Consider the following 14071-nt stretch of genomic DNA (forward strand, 5'->3'; position numbering starts at 1 on the left):
ACCCTTGTTAGTAAGCATTGTCAAAGGGTACAGGCCTAGGGGTGGCAGCTACTTCTATGTCCCTCTCCATTCCTCCCTTGCGTTCAGCCGTGGCCTGTGCCATCAGAGGGTCCTGGGGGAAAGAAAGAAATAACGTTTCGTATCTTGACTCTATTGACTGCTCTCCTCCTCTCCCTTCTGCCATCAGTCTCTCTCCTGCCTGGTCTCTGTCCCACCAGTCTAGCCAGAGTGTACATCAAAGAGCTCCTTGGAGCTCTAGGAACAGAATCCAAACTCCTTAACAAGACTGACAAAGCCCGCATCCTCTGGTCTGATTTCTCTCTGCACAACCTTGAGACAGATAGACACACAGACATCCTCTCCCCAGCTGTGCCCCACTGAACTTCATGGAGTTCTTTGAGCTCCATGTTCCCTTGTTATTTCTGGTCCTCTTTACTGCTGTCTCTTCTTCTTTGAATGGTCACCACCATCTCCAAACCTGGCCAAATCCTTTTCATATTTCAGGTCTTGGCGTAAAATCACTTCTTCCAGTTATCCTTCCCATAAGTCCCAGTGCCCCGCACCTCTCATTCACAGGGCTCATGCTGTATTCTCATTGCCCGTTGGCTCATCCATCTCCCCTGCCAGGCCAAGCCATGAGCTTCATGAAGACAGAAGTAGACTCACTGCTCTACCTCCAGCACCTGGTCCCTTGCTTGGCTCATGAGTGATGAGTGGATAAGTGAATTAAGTGAATGAAGGCTGGCCCATAGCACCAGGGAGGTGCCAGAAATGGTCAGGTGCATACCCTGCTTTCACTACCACAGAAGTAGGCTTCGGCAAGGGCCTCCATCCGCCAGAATGTGTGTCTGCAAATGGCACGTGTAGGAAGGGTCACTGGGCTGCTCATAGGCCACATTGTCCCTTCTTCCCTCCCAAGGTCTGGCAGGGTCTTGCCTTCCCATGTTCAGCACACTGCCCTTTGCCTACTGCAACATCCACCAAGTGTGCCACTATGCCCAGAGAAATGACAGATCCTACTGGTTGGCCAGCGCCGCGCCCCTGCCCATGAAGCCACTCTCGGAAGAGGAGATCCGCCCCTACATCAGCCGCTGTGCTGTGTGCGAGGCCCCGGCTCAGGCGGTGGCGGTGCACAGCCAGGACCAGTCCATCCCGCCATGTCCGCGGACCTGGAGGAGCCTCTGGATCGGGTACTCCTTCCTGATGGTGAGCCCCTGCACACCCGCCATCCCGTACACCCCTCTCCTGCCCCTTCCGTCTGGATCGGACCATAATTCCGTGAACTCTGTGCAGACACATGGACAGCAGTAGGACATGCGATCATGAAGGCCACCTGTTGAGATGCAGGGCCATTCCTGTTTCCTTATTGTCGATTAATTGTTTTATGACTTTGGTAGGCTTTAGAAGATGGATTTGCTTCAGCCCTCAGTGAGAGTGGTTTGATTTTGTGTGCACACCCAACATGTCCGCTGCTTCTCCTTCCCTTGGCAGGTCGTAGTTTGTTCTTTCTGGAATAATTTCAGGAAAAATGTAAAGTCAAGCCCAGCCCTCAGCAACCCACCGAATCAGGTCTGGGGTTGTCTGCGCGTTTCTGAGCCTAACTCTCTCTTATTGTCCGGGTAGCACACAGGAGCTGGGGACCAAGGAGGAGGGCAGGCCCTCATGTCACCGGGCAGCTGCCTGGAAGACTTCAGAGCGGCACCGTTCCTTGAATGCCAAGGCCGGCGGGGGACTTGCCACTTTTTTGCAAATGAGTATAGCTTCTGGCTGACCACGGTGAAACCCGACTTGGAGTTCTCCGTGGCACCATCACCGGACACCTTGAAAGAAAGCCAGGCCCAGCGCCAGAAAGTCAGCAGGTGCCAGGTCTGCCTGAAGCACAGCTAGAGAACCCACAACTTGCCATCATGTTTCCTAGAAACACTTCCTACAGGGCTGAGGCATCCTAGGCTGTGCTACGAGATTTAATGGTGCTCATTTCAGACTCCTGTATCCACTGTCCCTTCTGTTTCAATGTGGTTATTCACATAGTACTGTAATGAATTACTCTGTTAGGGATGGGTTAAGCAAATGCTACATGTATGGATTTGCTTGGATTTACCAATCTAGATGAAACTCAGATATTCATATTTTATTGAGCATGGTAGAAGAGCTGGCTTTATTTAAAAATATGGTAATTCACAGCAAGGCAAATAGATGATAAAGGCCAGATTACAAACTACATTACTGAAAACTTCATTCATTGGTTAACGCACCTCAAACAATTGAAGTCAATGACTCTATAATACAGCAGGTTTCTGGATGGATTTTACAGGAAAAAATAAATAGGCCAACAAATGAAACTAGAAAGTAGAGGTTTCCAATATTTCAAAATGATTTCCTCTGTAATCTGTTTTTCCATGCACTTTAAATAATTGTCAAACCATGACCCAAGGAGAGTTAAAAAAAAAAAACAAAAAACCCACACAGCCAGCGTTAACAGTTCATTTCAAAGCAGAATGAATCATTATGCCAGGAAGGACCACAGTCGCCGTATTCCAGAGACGTGACATTAGCATAAACACATCACAGATGAGCATAAAACATTATGTTCTCTTCTGCATTTTTCAGAGACTAGAAATGCCTACTTTGGCAACCCTTTTGAAAAGTAGCAATTATGGAAAAAAATATATTCAATAAGGGATTAAGAGCCTAAAAGCTATTAATGAATATTAAAGCAGTGATTCACAAAAATTGACTCCCCATTGCAGTGAACTTCCAAACAGAAGGCTTTTCCCCAGTCGGGGTCCAGCTTCTCTTTGGTGTGTGCGTGCTAATGGGACTGAAGCCACATGGGGCTTACTCCACCGGCTCACTGGCTCACGGTTCACACAAAGCATCTCGCTCCCCTCCCCAGGAGCGCCTGCAGAGCAGCCCGAGATGGACACTTTCCCTCCATACACACAATGGCATCTCAGACGGGGAAGTGACAGAGCTATCATTATGCACTTGGAAGAAAATTAAGGGCCGACTTAATTAAACTTAAGTAAGAAGATTCCTATAAGTCATGGTCACCCCACCAGGAAGGCATGGCACTATTTTAAATGAAACAAAGACAACCTACAGTTTGAATTTTATGTTCCCGTTATTAGTTTTTACAGGAGCATCATTCTGTTTTCCCAATTTTAAAAACATTTTTATATTTTATATCAGTATTACACCAAGGTAGCAGTTTGACATTTGGCATTAATATTTTCTGTGAAAGTTTAGAAGATACGTCAATTTATAATTAGTGGTTTTCTGAATAGCAAAGGATACATTTTCTGTTTTGCTGGGAATTCAGTGGTCTGATCCTAAAAGTCAAAAGGCTTGTTGGAAAAGAGTTTTAGGAAACTTGCCTTCCTCATTTAAAAAAAAAAATGTCATTTTAGAGAAAACTAAAGAAATTTCTCATGAGAGCAATTCTCATTTTAGTGCTTAGTTTCAATGCACTTAAAAATCATTGAGAGAAGAATAACTCAATTAAAACTTTGTTTATAAGAAATGTTTTCCTTGCCAAACATTGATTAGGAATGAGCGCTTACATGAAGAAAATATTTCAAATGAGACTTGCTATGGGCTGCCTCCGGGACGGCAATTTATTTTAAGAATATTTTCTGGTAAAAAGAAAAATGTACATTTTAAGATGAAATATTTTCTAGGATATTTCTTAGTGTATTTGAACCATTTATTGATTTTTTTTAATCATGCTATGTCATGTTAAATATTTTTGCACACCTGAAATTTAAGCCAATTTCAACCTTATTTATAATGACACTTTTCTGTTTCTAAAAGCTTTATCATATGCTACTAAAAGCCAAGCCTCCTAAAATTTCATCTCCTTCCTTCATGAACTTGGTTTGAGGACATTTTCTGGGAAGAGGTAAGGGTGACCAATGGAACTTAAGAAACATATCTTGCTTGCTCAAGTATTTCAAACACTTTAACTTTGGTATTAGAATATTGTCTTAATAAGCTTGCTGAATAAATTTTAAAAAAACAGGCTGAATTAAGTGGACAGTTTACTCCACGGTGAGCCTGGGATAGTCTATGAGACTGACTGTTCAAAATGTTAATGTTGCAAGAGCCCTCTCTAAATGCAGCACAAACGCTGCCTTCTGATTTTGAACAAGTATTTTAAATGATCTAAAGGGCAAAACAATGGAAAAAAGTAACTTATTGGAATAGAAGACCATGTTATTTCAAGCCATTATTTTCTTCACCTGGTTATCTATCCATGCACTTTGAAATACCCTTTCTCTGTGAGGGATGAACAAAGCTTTCAAGTTGTTCTCCTAAGCCACTACTGATGACTATTATCCTTGTCAAAATCTCCTTCCCAAGAACTCCCTCGCTCTTTTTGGTTGGAATGCATCTAGATTGCCCAGTGGGAATTGCTCTGGGTCATTGCTAGGGGAAGGGGATGTTTCCTTCTGGGTTCTTAATCTCAGTGAGTGGAGTCCCATCCATCCAGGTATCCAGGCCTCCATGCTGCGAGTGGACCCCAGTCCATCACCTCTCGTATTCCCCAGCCCTAAACTGCAGTCGCCTCTTCCTGTGGATTGCTACCTTCCTGTGCAGCCTCACTGCACCTGTCCCAACACAGCCTTTGTCTTTCCCCCACACTCCTGTGGTAGGCATCTCCCAACTGATGCCTCCAGTTTCAAATCCCAGTTGTCTGATTTTGTTCTTCTTTGGCTTAAAATCCTTCAATGACTCCACTGCCTATGAAGTCCAAATGACAGGCCCAGGGGGAATGGGCCTGCAGGAACTGTCCTTGCTTTCTTCTATGCTCATTGCAGAGCCGTGTTCCTATCTCTGTGACTTTGCTCCTGCTCTTTCTACCAGTGATGTCCCAACTCAGGTAAGTTTACCTGGCAGACATTACTTTTTTTTTTTTTTTTTTGTGAGGAAGATCAGGCCTGAGCTAACATCCATGCTAATCTTCCTCTTTTTGCTGAGGAAGACTGGCTCGGAGCTAACGTCTATTGGCAATCCTCCTCCTTTTTTTCCCCCAAAGCCCCAGTAGATAGTTGTATGTCATAGTTGCACATCCTTCTAGTTGCTGTTGTGTGGGACGTGGCCTCAGTGGAGAAGCGGTGCGTTGGTGCGCGCCCAGGATCTGAACCTGGGCCGCCGGTAGTGGAGCATGCACACTCAACCGCTAAGCCACGGGGCCGACCCCAACTACTTATCTTTAAAACTGAATTAGTTGGTGTGTGTGTTTGTTTCCCCAGGAAGACTTGGACTCTCTTCTGCTGCTCCCAGCACAAATAACAGGCCTGTCCACTCTCTCTGTTCCCTCATTGCTCCTAGAATGTCTCATCCCACTTCCTTCATTCTCTTGCTAAAATGTAAGCTCCGTGAGGGCAGGGACCATGCTTTACTCACTTTGTATGCCCAGTGCCTACGCAGAGCTGAGCACATTATCGACACAATTCTTTTTTCAATGACAATTCAATAAGCATCATTAGGCATTAGATGTTCAACTCTGCACATAGGGTTCTTTTCGACAAAATGGTAACAAGTATGAACCATTTCTTATTTCAAAATATTCGAATGTGACAACCTATCTGCACACCCACAATCTTCTCTTACACTTGCTGATGGAAAGCCAATTGGTAAGCTTTAACCATCACCCACTCCTGAAAAATAGCTTCTTTTTCCATAAACTGAGATTTCAGGGATAAGATTTGAGAGGTTTGGCTGAGAGAAGACTCTTCATTGAAATGTGATGTGACTTAACTCATGCTGTAACCTGCATTCCCTCACGATATAAGAGGTTCCTAGTACAAGATTGCGTCTACAAAGTTTGTATACATGTTATCGGTGCTTAGGAAAATAGTCAACGGAATGGTCCACTAAAACTGGACTTTATCAAAGATTTTATTTTGAGGCTCTTATAGATTATAATAAGGCAAATCATTCTATGTGTTCCAGGAAACTCCATTAGATTTGTGTTTCTATCAGCTCATGAGACTAATCTGATCATTGTCATTTTTATTTGGTATGGCTGCAAGAATAGTGGAAAGATATGGACTTGAGAGTTGGTTGAATCCAGGTTTGAATCCAGCTTGGTCATTTTCCAGCCTGTTATCCTGGGTGAGTTACACCAACTCCCCGAGCCCCATTTTCCTTTTATAAAATGGGACACGACACCTACACTTGCATTGAAAATTAAGTTAGATCCTATGCCTAGCACATAGCAGTCATTGTATATTTATTATGGTCATATCTTCTATTTAAAACAAACCATTTAATATGAAAAATATTTCCTTGTTTTTTTTTCCATAGTAGAATTATATTATGATTCTCACAGGGCATATAAATTACTGATTAGAGTTATTTATACCTGGCCAATTCTTAATGTCTTTGGGAATGCTATTTTATTTCAAGTCTCAAAGTTACTGTACCACACGCAAAAAAAAATCACAATTTCCCGCAGGGACGTTATCAGGAAGTTCTGCAGGGAACAAAACAATTGACATTAAAAATCAGTACTCTGCTATTGTCACTGTTATTATCTGCCAGAGACTCTGCATAATGCATTTTAAATCACTCAGGCTGGCTGCCACATCCATGTGAAATGCTTGAATTTTATGGTGCTTAAATATTTAATGATTCATAGGAAAAAAATGTGAAACGTGTCGAATAAATTTCATCCCTTTCTCTAACCTATGGTTATAAAGTTAAAGACTTTCAACATGTAACATTTGCCAGATGTCTGGTCTGCTATTGACACTTAAATCTTTGTTGCCTTACAATTTATAACATCGTTTATTATCTATAAAATTCTGTGATGACCTCCCAAAAGAACTGTGTTTTATTTGGTGCATTTCTTTTCTTTCAAGCCAAAGAGTGTTTCCTTTTTTACCTCCCTCTAGTATGACCCACCTTGCACCTGGCTTAATGGGGAAAACAGGTCACATGGTAAAGTGTGAACTGCTGATGGGAAGAGTGAGTGCAGGGTGTGGAATGTGACCACCTTTACTGGGGGCAGGATGGGATTCTGGGAAACACTGTCCTGCATACAAAGATGGCCTGCAGGGTGGACATGAAACCAGGTCTCAGGCCAGAGGGTCTGCATCAGCCACTGGTGAGCTGCGTGGGCAGTGGGCCAGGGCTCAGACCCCGTGGGCCTCAGTTGTCCCATTAGTTGAAAGAGAATGAGTCTACCTGCTTCACAGTGTTGTTCTGAGGATTAAACGAGATACATCTACAAGGAGATATACAATGTAAGGTACGTTACTGATAACCTTAGTAACTGGAAGTCAGGGGTTAGGCATTGATATTCAGTAACTGTTTCACGGAGTTACTCTTTTTAAGTAGGAGGGAACGTCAGTGGTATTTGGTCCAACCTCTCAGCTGATAGAGAAATAATGATATTTAACTAACATTTCTTGAGCCCCTTCCATGCGACAGGAACTGTATTGACTCTGCTGTATGTGCTCCCTCTCAGCCTCTTGACGATCCTATTTTACAGACCAGGGAACTGAGGTTTAGAGAGAATAAGTAACTTGCTCAAGGTCATACCATCAGCGCCCAGTAGCATGTGAATCCTATTCTGTCTGTTGCTCAAGACCGTGGTCTTAACTCACTACACCGTCGCCTCCCAGGAGCTTCCTCATTTGTGGATCGATTAGAAAATAGAGGGTCCCCTATAGATGTCACTCTGGGGCCCTGAACTGCTGCGATCACTCAAAGCCCCAAGTCATGGGTCCTCAGGCAGCCCGCGCTGCTCAGTGGAGACTACAGCTGTTCTTGGAGGGATGGTGGTGGGGAGCCCATGAGGCCAGAGCGATTTGGGGAAGCCCAGAAGGCCTATATTGCAGCGTCATGAAAACCAGCCAGGCCTCTGGAGCCCCTTGATGTCTGAGATCAGCCATCCAGGAAAACTGCTCTGAGTTGGAGAAAGAAGCACCTGGAGGCCCAGTTACTGCAGCACCAGCCAACTTAGCTGTTTTCATTCTGCCATTTCTCAGCCAGGCACTTCCTGTCACATGTTATTCTAGGGGGTGGTTTGCCTCCTCAATGATTATATACTTAGTGTTTAGAATTTTATCAGCTAAAGATGAAATTATCAATCAGTAATCATTTTAACTTATTTGTCTGGAAAAAGTAGGAAAGTTTTAAAAGGAGGAGTAAAACGTTCTTCTAGTCGCAAAGCAGTCTGCTTTACAATTCACACAATAAATGGTGGATCCAACCAGACATGTTGTCACAGGTTGGTTACACCATTTATTCTGCTCTCCTGATAAACGAGGAGGAACTTCCACCTCTGGTACTTCCGGCCGGCCCACTGCTGACACACACAGCTGCTGTTCACAAGCACTGGTGATGGCACCTTGTTTGCTGGAGGAAAGTGGTGTGTGGCTGCAGGTAAGTTGTTTTCCTCTAACTTAATCTTCCTGCTGAGAGCAGTTCCTCTCTTTCCTGCTCAGCACAACAGAAACAGCAGGAGGTGCTACCAGTTCCTAGCTGCTGATCCTGGATCCCTCACTTCACCTCTCTGAGCCTTGGCATTGAAACTGAAAACAGGACGACTGGTTCTCTGAGATGGCTGTTACAATCCCAGCAGATAACTGATGATCATCTTGAAATGCATTTGTGTGCAGTGCAATTTGAGAAGGACTTTTGTTTTTCTCAAAACAAAACCAAAAAAACCCACCTGAGACCAGTTTTTTGTCCTTCTACATCTACATTCTCATTTATTTTTCCCGTGATGAGAACACTTAAGATCTACTCTCTCAGCAAATTTCAAGTATACAATACAGTGTTATTAACTAAAGTCACTGTGCTTAGATACCCAGAATTTATTCATCTCATAGTTAACTGAAACCTTGCACCCTTTGACCAGCATCTCCCTGTTTCCCCCACTCCCTAGTAACTACCATTCTACTCTGTTTTTGAGTTGGATTTTTTTTTTTTTTTTTAGATTACACACATAAGTTAGATCACACAGTGTTTGTCTTTCTCTCTCTGGCTTATTTCAGTTAGCATAATGTCCTCCAGGTCCATCCAGTTGTCACAAGTGGCAGGATTTCCTTTCTCATGGCTGAATAATATTCCATTGTATATATGTAGCACATCTTCTCTATCCACTCATGTGCACTTGGGACCTATTAAAATGCAGATTATGATTCAATTGGTCTGAGGGCAGGAGTCTGAACTCCTAGGTGCTGCTGGCCCTGCTGGCCCGGGGGCCCCACTCTGAGTAGCAGGGAGGTTGGCCCTGGGGCTATTCTTTAATGAGATTCTGAAGACTTTGTTCAACTGTTGGAAAATTACCTGCTACTAAGGGTAAGCAAGATAATTTAAATTGTTGAGGGAGAGGATCTTATGAAGAGATAACATCTCAAGGTTAAAGTGAAATAACTTTTAAGGACCTCAAATAAATACCAAGAATCTATAAAATCACACCGTTTTTTGGTTTATTTGCTTTAGCAGTTCCCTCCAGACACTACATAAGGTATTTAGGGTGAAATAAAGTGAGAGAAGGAAACAACTTCCAGGCAGAAAGCCTGGCCAGTGGGTGAGCAGCTCGTTTCCATAGAGAAGGGACCCACGTCAAGTATTGTGTATAGAGGGCTGTGTGGCGGAAGTGTTGTCTCAGGTTTTGCTTGTGTGTACCCCAGATTCCAATAGCCTCCTTAGGCCACACGATACTATTGATTTTACTACCCCATTCTCTTCCCAAGCAGCAACATGTATTACCACCCAATGTAATGATTTCTGTTAGAATGTTTCCATTTTCCTTGATAAAGTATAAGTCGTATGTTCAAATCTGCCAGTTCCTTTGTCATCTGAACAAGATGTCGAGATGACTCTCTCCCTGCCCCTCCATACCACAGAAGAAAAACAATGTTAACATAGACATATCAAACACATACCTGCAAAAGTGCAGTGGCCAGATTTGGTGGCATTCACAGGGACTCCTTGGGGATCTTTCTTGGGCATGCTGGAATCTGGAGTTCTGTGCACTAGGCTGCAGCTTTCAGCGGAGTGGAGTGTGCCTTCAGACCGACACACGAGGTTAGTGCTCTCTCCCCACAACCTGATCAGTAAGCACGTCATCTTATGAAGACTTGGGAAAGGCCCCAAATTCTCGGTTTTTATGGGCAAATGCTTTCCTTCAAATTATTCTTTTGATGATGTGATTCAAGGAAAACAAAAAAAACTACAATACCAACAAGCAACAGGCATATCTTTTTATGCGTGCCCCTGGTGATGGTATAAATGAGCTTCTGTTTCAATCCACATGCATTTATTAGTTCTGATATTCTAGACAAAGCATTTTTCAAGGGACTGTGAGGAGACACACAGAAACAGAGTCATGGTCCCTGCTCTCATGAAACTTACAATCTAAAGAGAAAGACATCCTCTCATTGCAGGATAACCAGCATTCAAGTGGCCTGTGGAAACTGTGAGGAACACCTAACAAGAGCAGTGGATCTGATGGGGGTGGGATCCTTCTCGGCTGCGGTGTCTGGGGGCAGGACAGGGAGGTCTGGATGGGCTAAGAGGAAAAGGCTGTCCCATGTAAAAGCACATCACAATTTAGTCACAGGATCAGGAAAGCTCATGGCTTGGGTGGGGAGACCAGTCAGCACAAGCGCAGACTCGGTTATAGATACGAGGGGATGAGGTCGAAAGGCTGGCTGGAGCCCCATGGTTGAGGCTAATGAGCCTGACCTTTATCCTTTGGCAACAGAGAGACGACAAAAGGTACTGAGACGATGAGTGGCATCAAGAGCAGATTCTGCAAGATCAACTGGCAGAGCTCTGTACAACTGAGTGAAGAGGTGCTTTAAGTATTGAGCAAAGCAACGACTTGAGAGATTTCAAGGTGCTTTTAAGCAGAGAGTCTGCAATTCTACAATGAAAGACTAAGGGCAAAAATAATAATAATAATTAGGAAATGACTGCAATAATCCATGGGAAGGGAAAGGAAAAAATGACATGTTTGTTTTTTAAAAATGACTAATTAACTACAATTCTTTACTGAATATTGAATCTCTCTAGAGAAACTAAGACTGGGAACAAGGAGGCCAGGCCTGCCTCACCCTCTCTTGCAGTCCGTTTTGGGTAGTGGATCTCATCCCTCTAGCTTACTCACTCCCCAGGTGGCAGAACACGGGCCAGATATGTAGACTAGCCCCGATCCTACTAAAACCAGCTATTTACTGCTTGAGCCTCAGCAGCAGACAACTCAAAAGGATGGAGGAGGCTTGAACAATTACATACAACTTTGGGATCACAGGCAATACACTCAAGATCATTAAGAGGAAGCAATTTTAACCACTCCCTCATCTTGAGAACCCAGGAGAGATTCTGAATTGAGAGGTCTCATAAGTTGACTGACCACAACCAAACTGTGGGAACTGGATGCTTAACAGACAATCAGGAAATTACTATTCAGTAAAGAAACCAAATTTAAAAACCAGCTCTAAATGCTTATTCCCTATTAGAGATAATTAGTCTAATACACTTGCTTTTGTTTGTCTTTCTCAACCCAATTCCAGTTTGTTGTTATAACTTTGGAGATTTCTTATTCTGAGAAAAAAATAAGATGGACATTGAAAATAATAAGCCTATTACCTGAACAAAGTAATTATAATAATTTCTAGAACATCTTTACTGTCTTGCTAAGTGGTTTATATTTATAACTAAAATGGCCTTTTCCACATGTCTAAAAGTTTAGTGATGTTCCACTCCATAAATAAAGAAGGCATGAATATTATAGTTATACCATCCGAAATCCAATTCTGGCATCTTCGTATTTGACACATCAAATAGAACATGGAGGTACTCAACTGGACTCAACAGCAATAAAGGAAAAAAACCCAAACTTCCATATACAGTGGTGGGACTTTTAATGCAACTGAAAAAACACTCTGGTTGGAGAAACATTTAATGAGCCCCTCCCAGGGACAGCCTTTGTGTGGTGGAGGGGGAGAGTGGGAAAGTGTAGAAAGACAAGACACAAGCCTCGTCCCGGAGCCATTCATAAGCCACACTCCAGTGTAGAAAGCATGTCTAGTTGTGCACAAATAATAATAAGGGCAAGATATAAGTGTTACAACAGAATTACCTTTTCAATGTGCTATGAGAAGATGGCGTGTAAGAATGAGGTTATTTCTAATGAGGAGAATGGGGGTTTCCTGGAGTTTGGGAGAGAGAGGAATGACATTTAGCTTGAACGTACGAATTTAAACACGTTTGAAGTTACCAGACTTACAGATACAATTCTTATTAGAAACAAGCTGTGGCTTTACATCAATTATAAATTAACCAAAGGAGCTCAGGTATCATGCGGGCAGCAGGCAGGTCAAAGTACTCCCAGGACTCAGTGGCTTCTTAGCTCATTTATATGCAAGTGTCAATGCCTCTCCCAGGTCAGTTCAGATTAAAAACCGGATACTAAACTGCACAGTTGGTATGCTCCAAATTTTTCAAATGTATAAAAGAACTGAGAAGGCAATATCCCCAAAATGTTAACCCTGGCACCTGTAAGTGGTGGGAATATAGGTGATTTTAAAATTCTACATTTATTTATTTGTATTTTTGTTTATATTGTAAATTTCCTCAATGGAGACACAGTTCTTATTAAGTCCATTTTTCTGATTATATATTTCTTGATTTATTATTATATAAATCAGTTTTCCTGATTGCGGAAAGATTACATGTACATACACATACACACATTTTAAAAAGATTACAATATAAAATTGTAAAAAGACAGACAGCAAAATCCTATGTACTCTATCCCCTAAATAACCTCTACTAATATATGGATATATTTCCCTCCTGTTTGCTTTTTGTGTATATAGGGCATATATATTACTTTCATAACCAGAAAACTGTATATAAATGCTAGATGAATCAAAATAGGAAGATTCTTTTCTGCTTGCAATTCTCTTTAAAAATAAATATCTCAGTCACAATAAGACATCAGTGATATTTGACTTTGGCCTTTGATTCATAAAACACAAGCACCAGGAAGCTCCTTAAGTGACTTGGATAGTCTGTGGGTTATAACATTGCAGGAGCCAGGAGAGTGTCTCGGACACTTGGGCAGGACAAGTGGCTGTTACAGTGGCCATTTAAAAGGCACTTTTATGAGGAAAAAAATACTTCCTCAAGAGGGATTTCTCAGTGACCAACCTCCTGAAGGCCTTTGCTCTACTCTGTACATGGCACCTGCTGCTGCTTTGCTGATTAACACGAGTCACATCTCCAGGAACATATATTGTCACTGGCGACGCTGTGTGAGCCCAAATTGTTGGTGCCACCCACTATCTAATGGACTGTGGCGGTGGGTGTCCCACCTGAGGTCTTACTCAAGCTTTTCCAGTAGAACGTTCTTTAAAGGCAGAGCAATATAGGAGCAAAGCTAGTACACTGTCAACACCACCCTGACGCAGGGGCCCAAGGGAGACCAGAAGAGCATATTGCCATGGTAGCCACATCGTGTTCCTGGAAAGTCACCATGGCAATGGGCCAGGACGACAAGGGATGGGGCCTCATTTCTTGCCACATCAAATACTGGGCATGCCGGGCAGAATGAGAGCCTAATCTTCCGGGCTGGTGAAAAGGAACCTCCTGGTGAAGGTCACAGTCCTCAAAAACAAAACAAGGCAGAGGTACCGCTGAGTCATCAGGGAGAGAATGGAGGGTGGAAACTGGTCCCTACATGGAGGAACTGACCTGTCTGTGAGATAGGACGAGGCCAGGAGAAGGGCCACTCCCAGAAAGCTGTGAGCTGCATTCAAGTCTGGTTTCAAGACAAGTCAATGTGCTTGTGAATCTAGATTCACAGTGGCCAAGGCAGACGGGAGCAATCTGGGACAATAGTGCACGCTGCTTTGGTTTAAAACCAAGTAGGGCTTGGGGGATGAACCAAATGGCAATAATTACACAACTGGATCACATTTGCCTGAGATGCTGTGCCACCTCACTGGCAGTCAAATCTGTGAAGCCGTTGTCTCCTCATTTCTTCTTCTGGTGAGAGCCGGAACCCATAGGGCGGGGGGCTACTTCTGCTATTTCCTGC

At 43.1% G+C, this 14071-nt stretch overlaps 2 protein-coding genes across 4 annotated transcripts in view; one reads left to right on the forward strand and one right to left on the reverse strand.

The window, feature by feature from the left end:
* Nucleotides 1-5078, forward strand: part of COL4A4 (collagen type IV alpha 4 chain) — a 120598-nt gene extending 115520 nt beyond the window's left edge. Inside the window, exons 47-48 of the mRNA XM_087424752.1 lie at nt 920-1206; nt 1624-5078. Coding sequence (XP_087280878.1) covers nt 920-1206; nt 1624-1887 — 551 coding nt within the window. The 3' untranslated portion in view covers nt 1888-5078. The remainder of the gene's footprint in view (nt 1-919; nt 1207-1623) is intronic.
* Nucleotides 5079-5136: 58 nt separating this feature from the next.
* Nucleotides 5137-14071, reverse strand: part of RHBDD1 (rhomboid domain containing 1) — a 125934-nt gene continuing 116999 nt past the window's right edge. For all 3 annotated transcript variants that reach the window (XM_087424751.1, XM_004427776.3, XM_087424748.1), the window contains one exon: nt 5137-14067. In XM_087424751.1, the coding sequence (XP_087280877.1) occupies nt 13973-14067 (95 nt within the window). In that variant the 3' untranslated portion in view covers nt 5137-13972. The remainder of the gene's footprint in view (nt 14068-14071) is intronic.

Source organism: Ceratotherium simum, chromosome 37, assembly GCF_057802395.1.
Source record: "Ceratotherium simum simum isolate JZ-2026a chromosome 37, ASM5780239v1, whole genome shotgun sequence".
In the NCBI taxonomy this organism is placed as follows: Eukaryota; Metazoa; Chordata; class Mammalia; order Perissodactyla; family Rhinocerotidae; genus Ceratotherium; species Ceratotherium simum.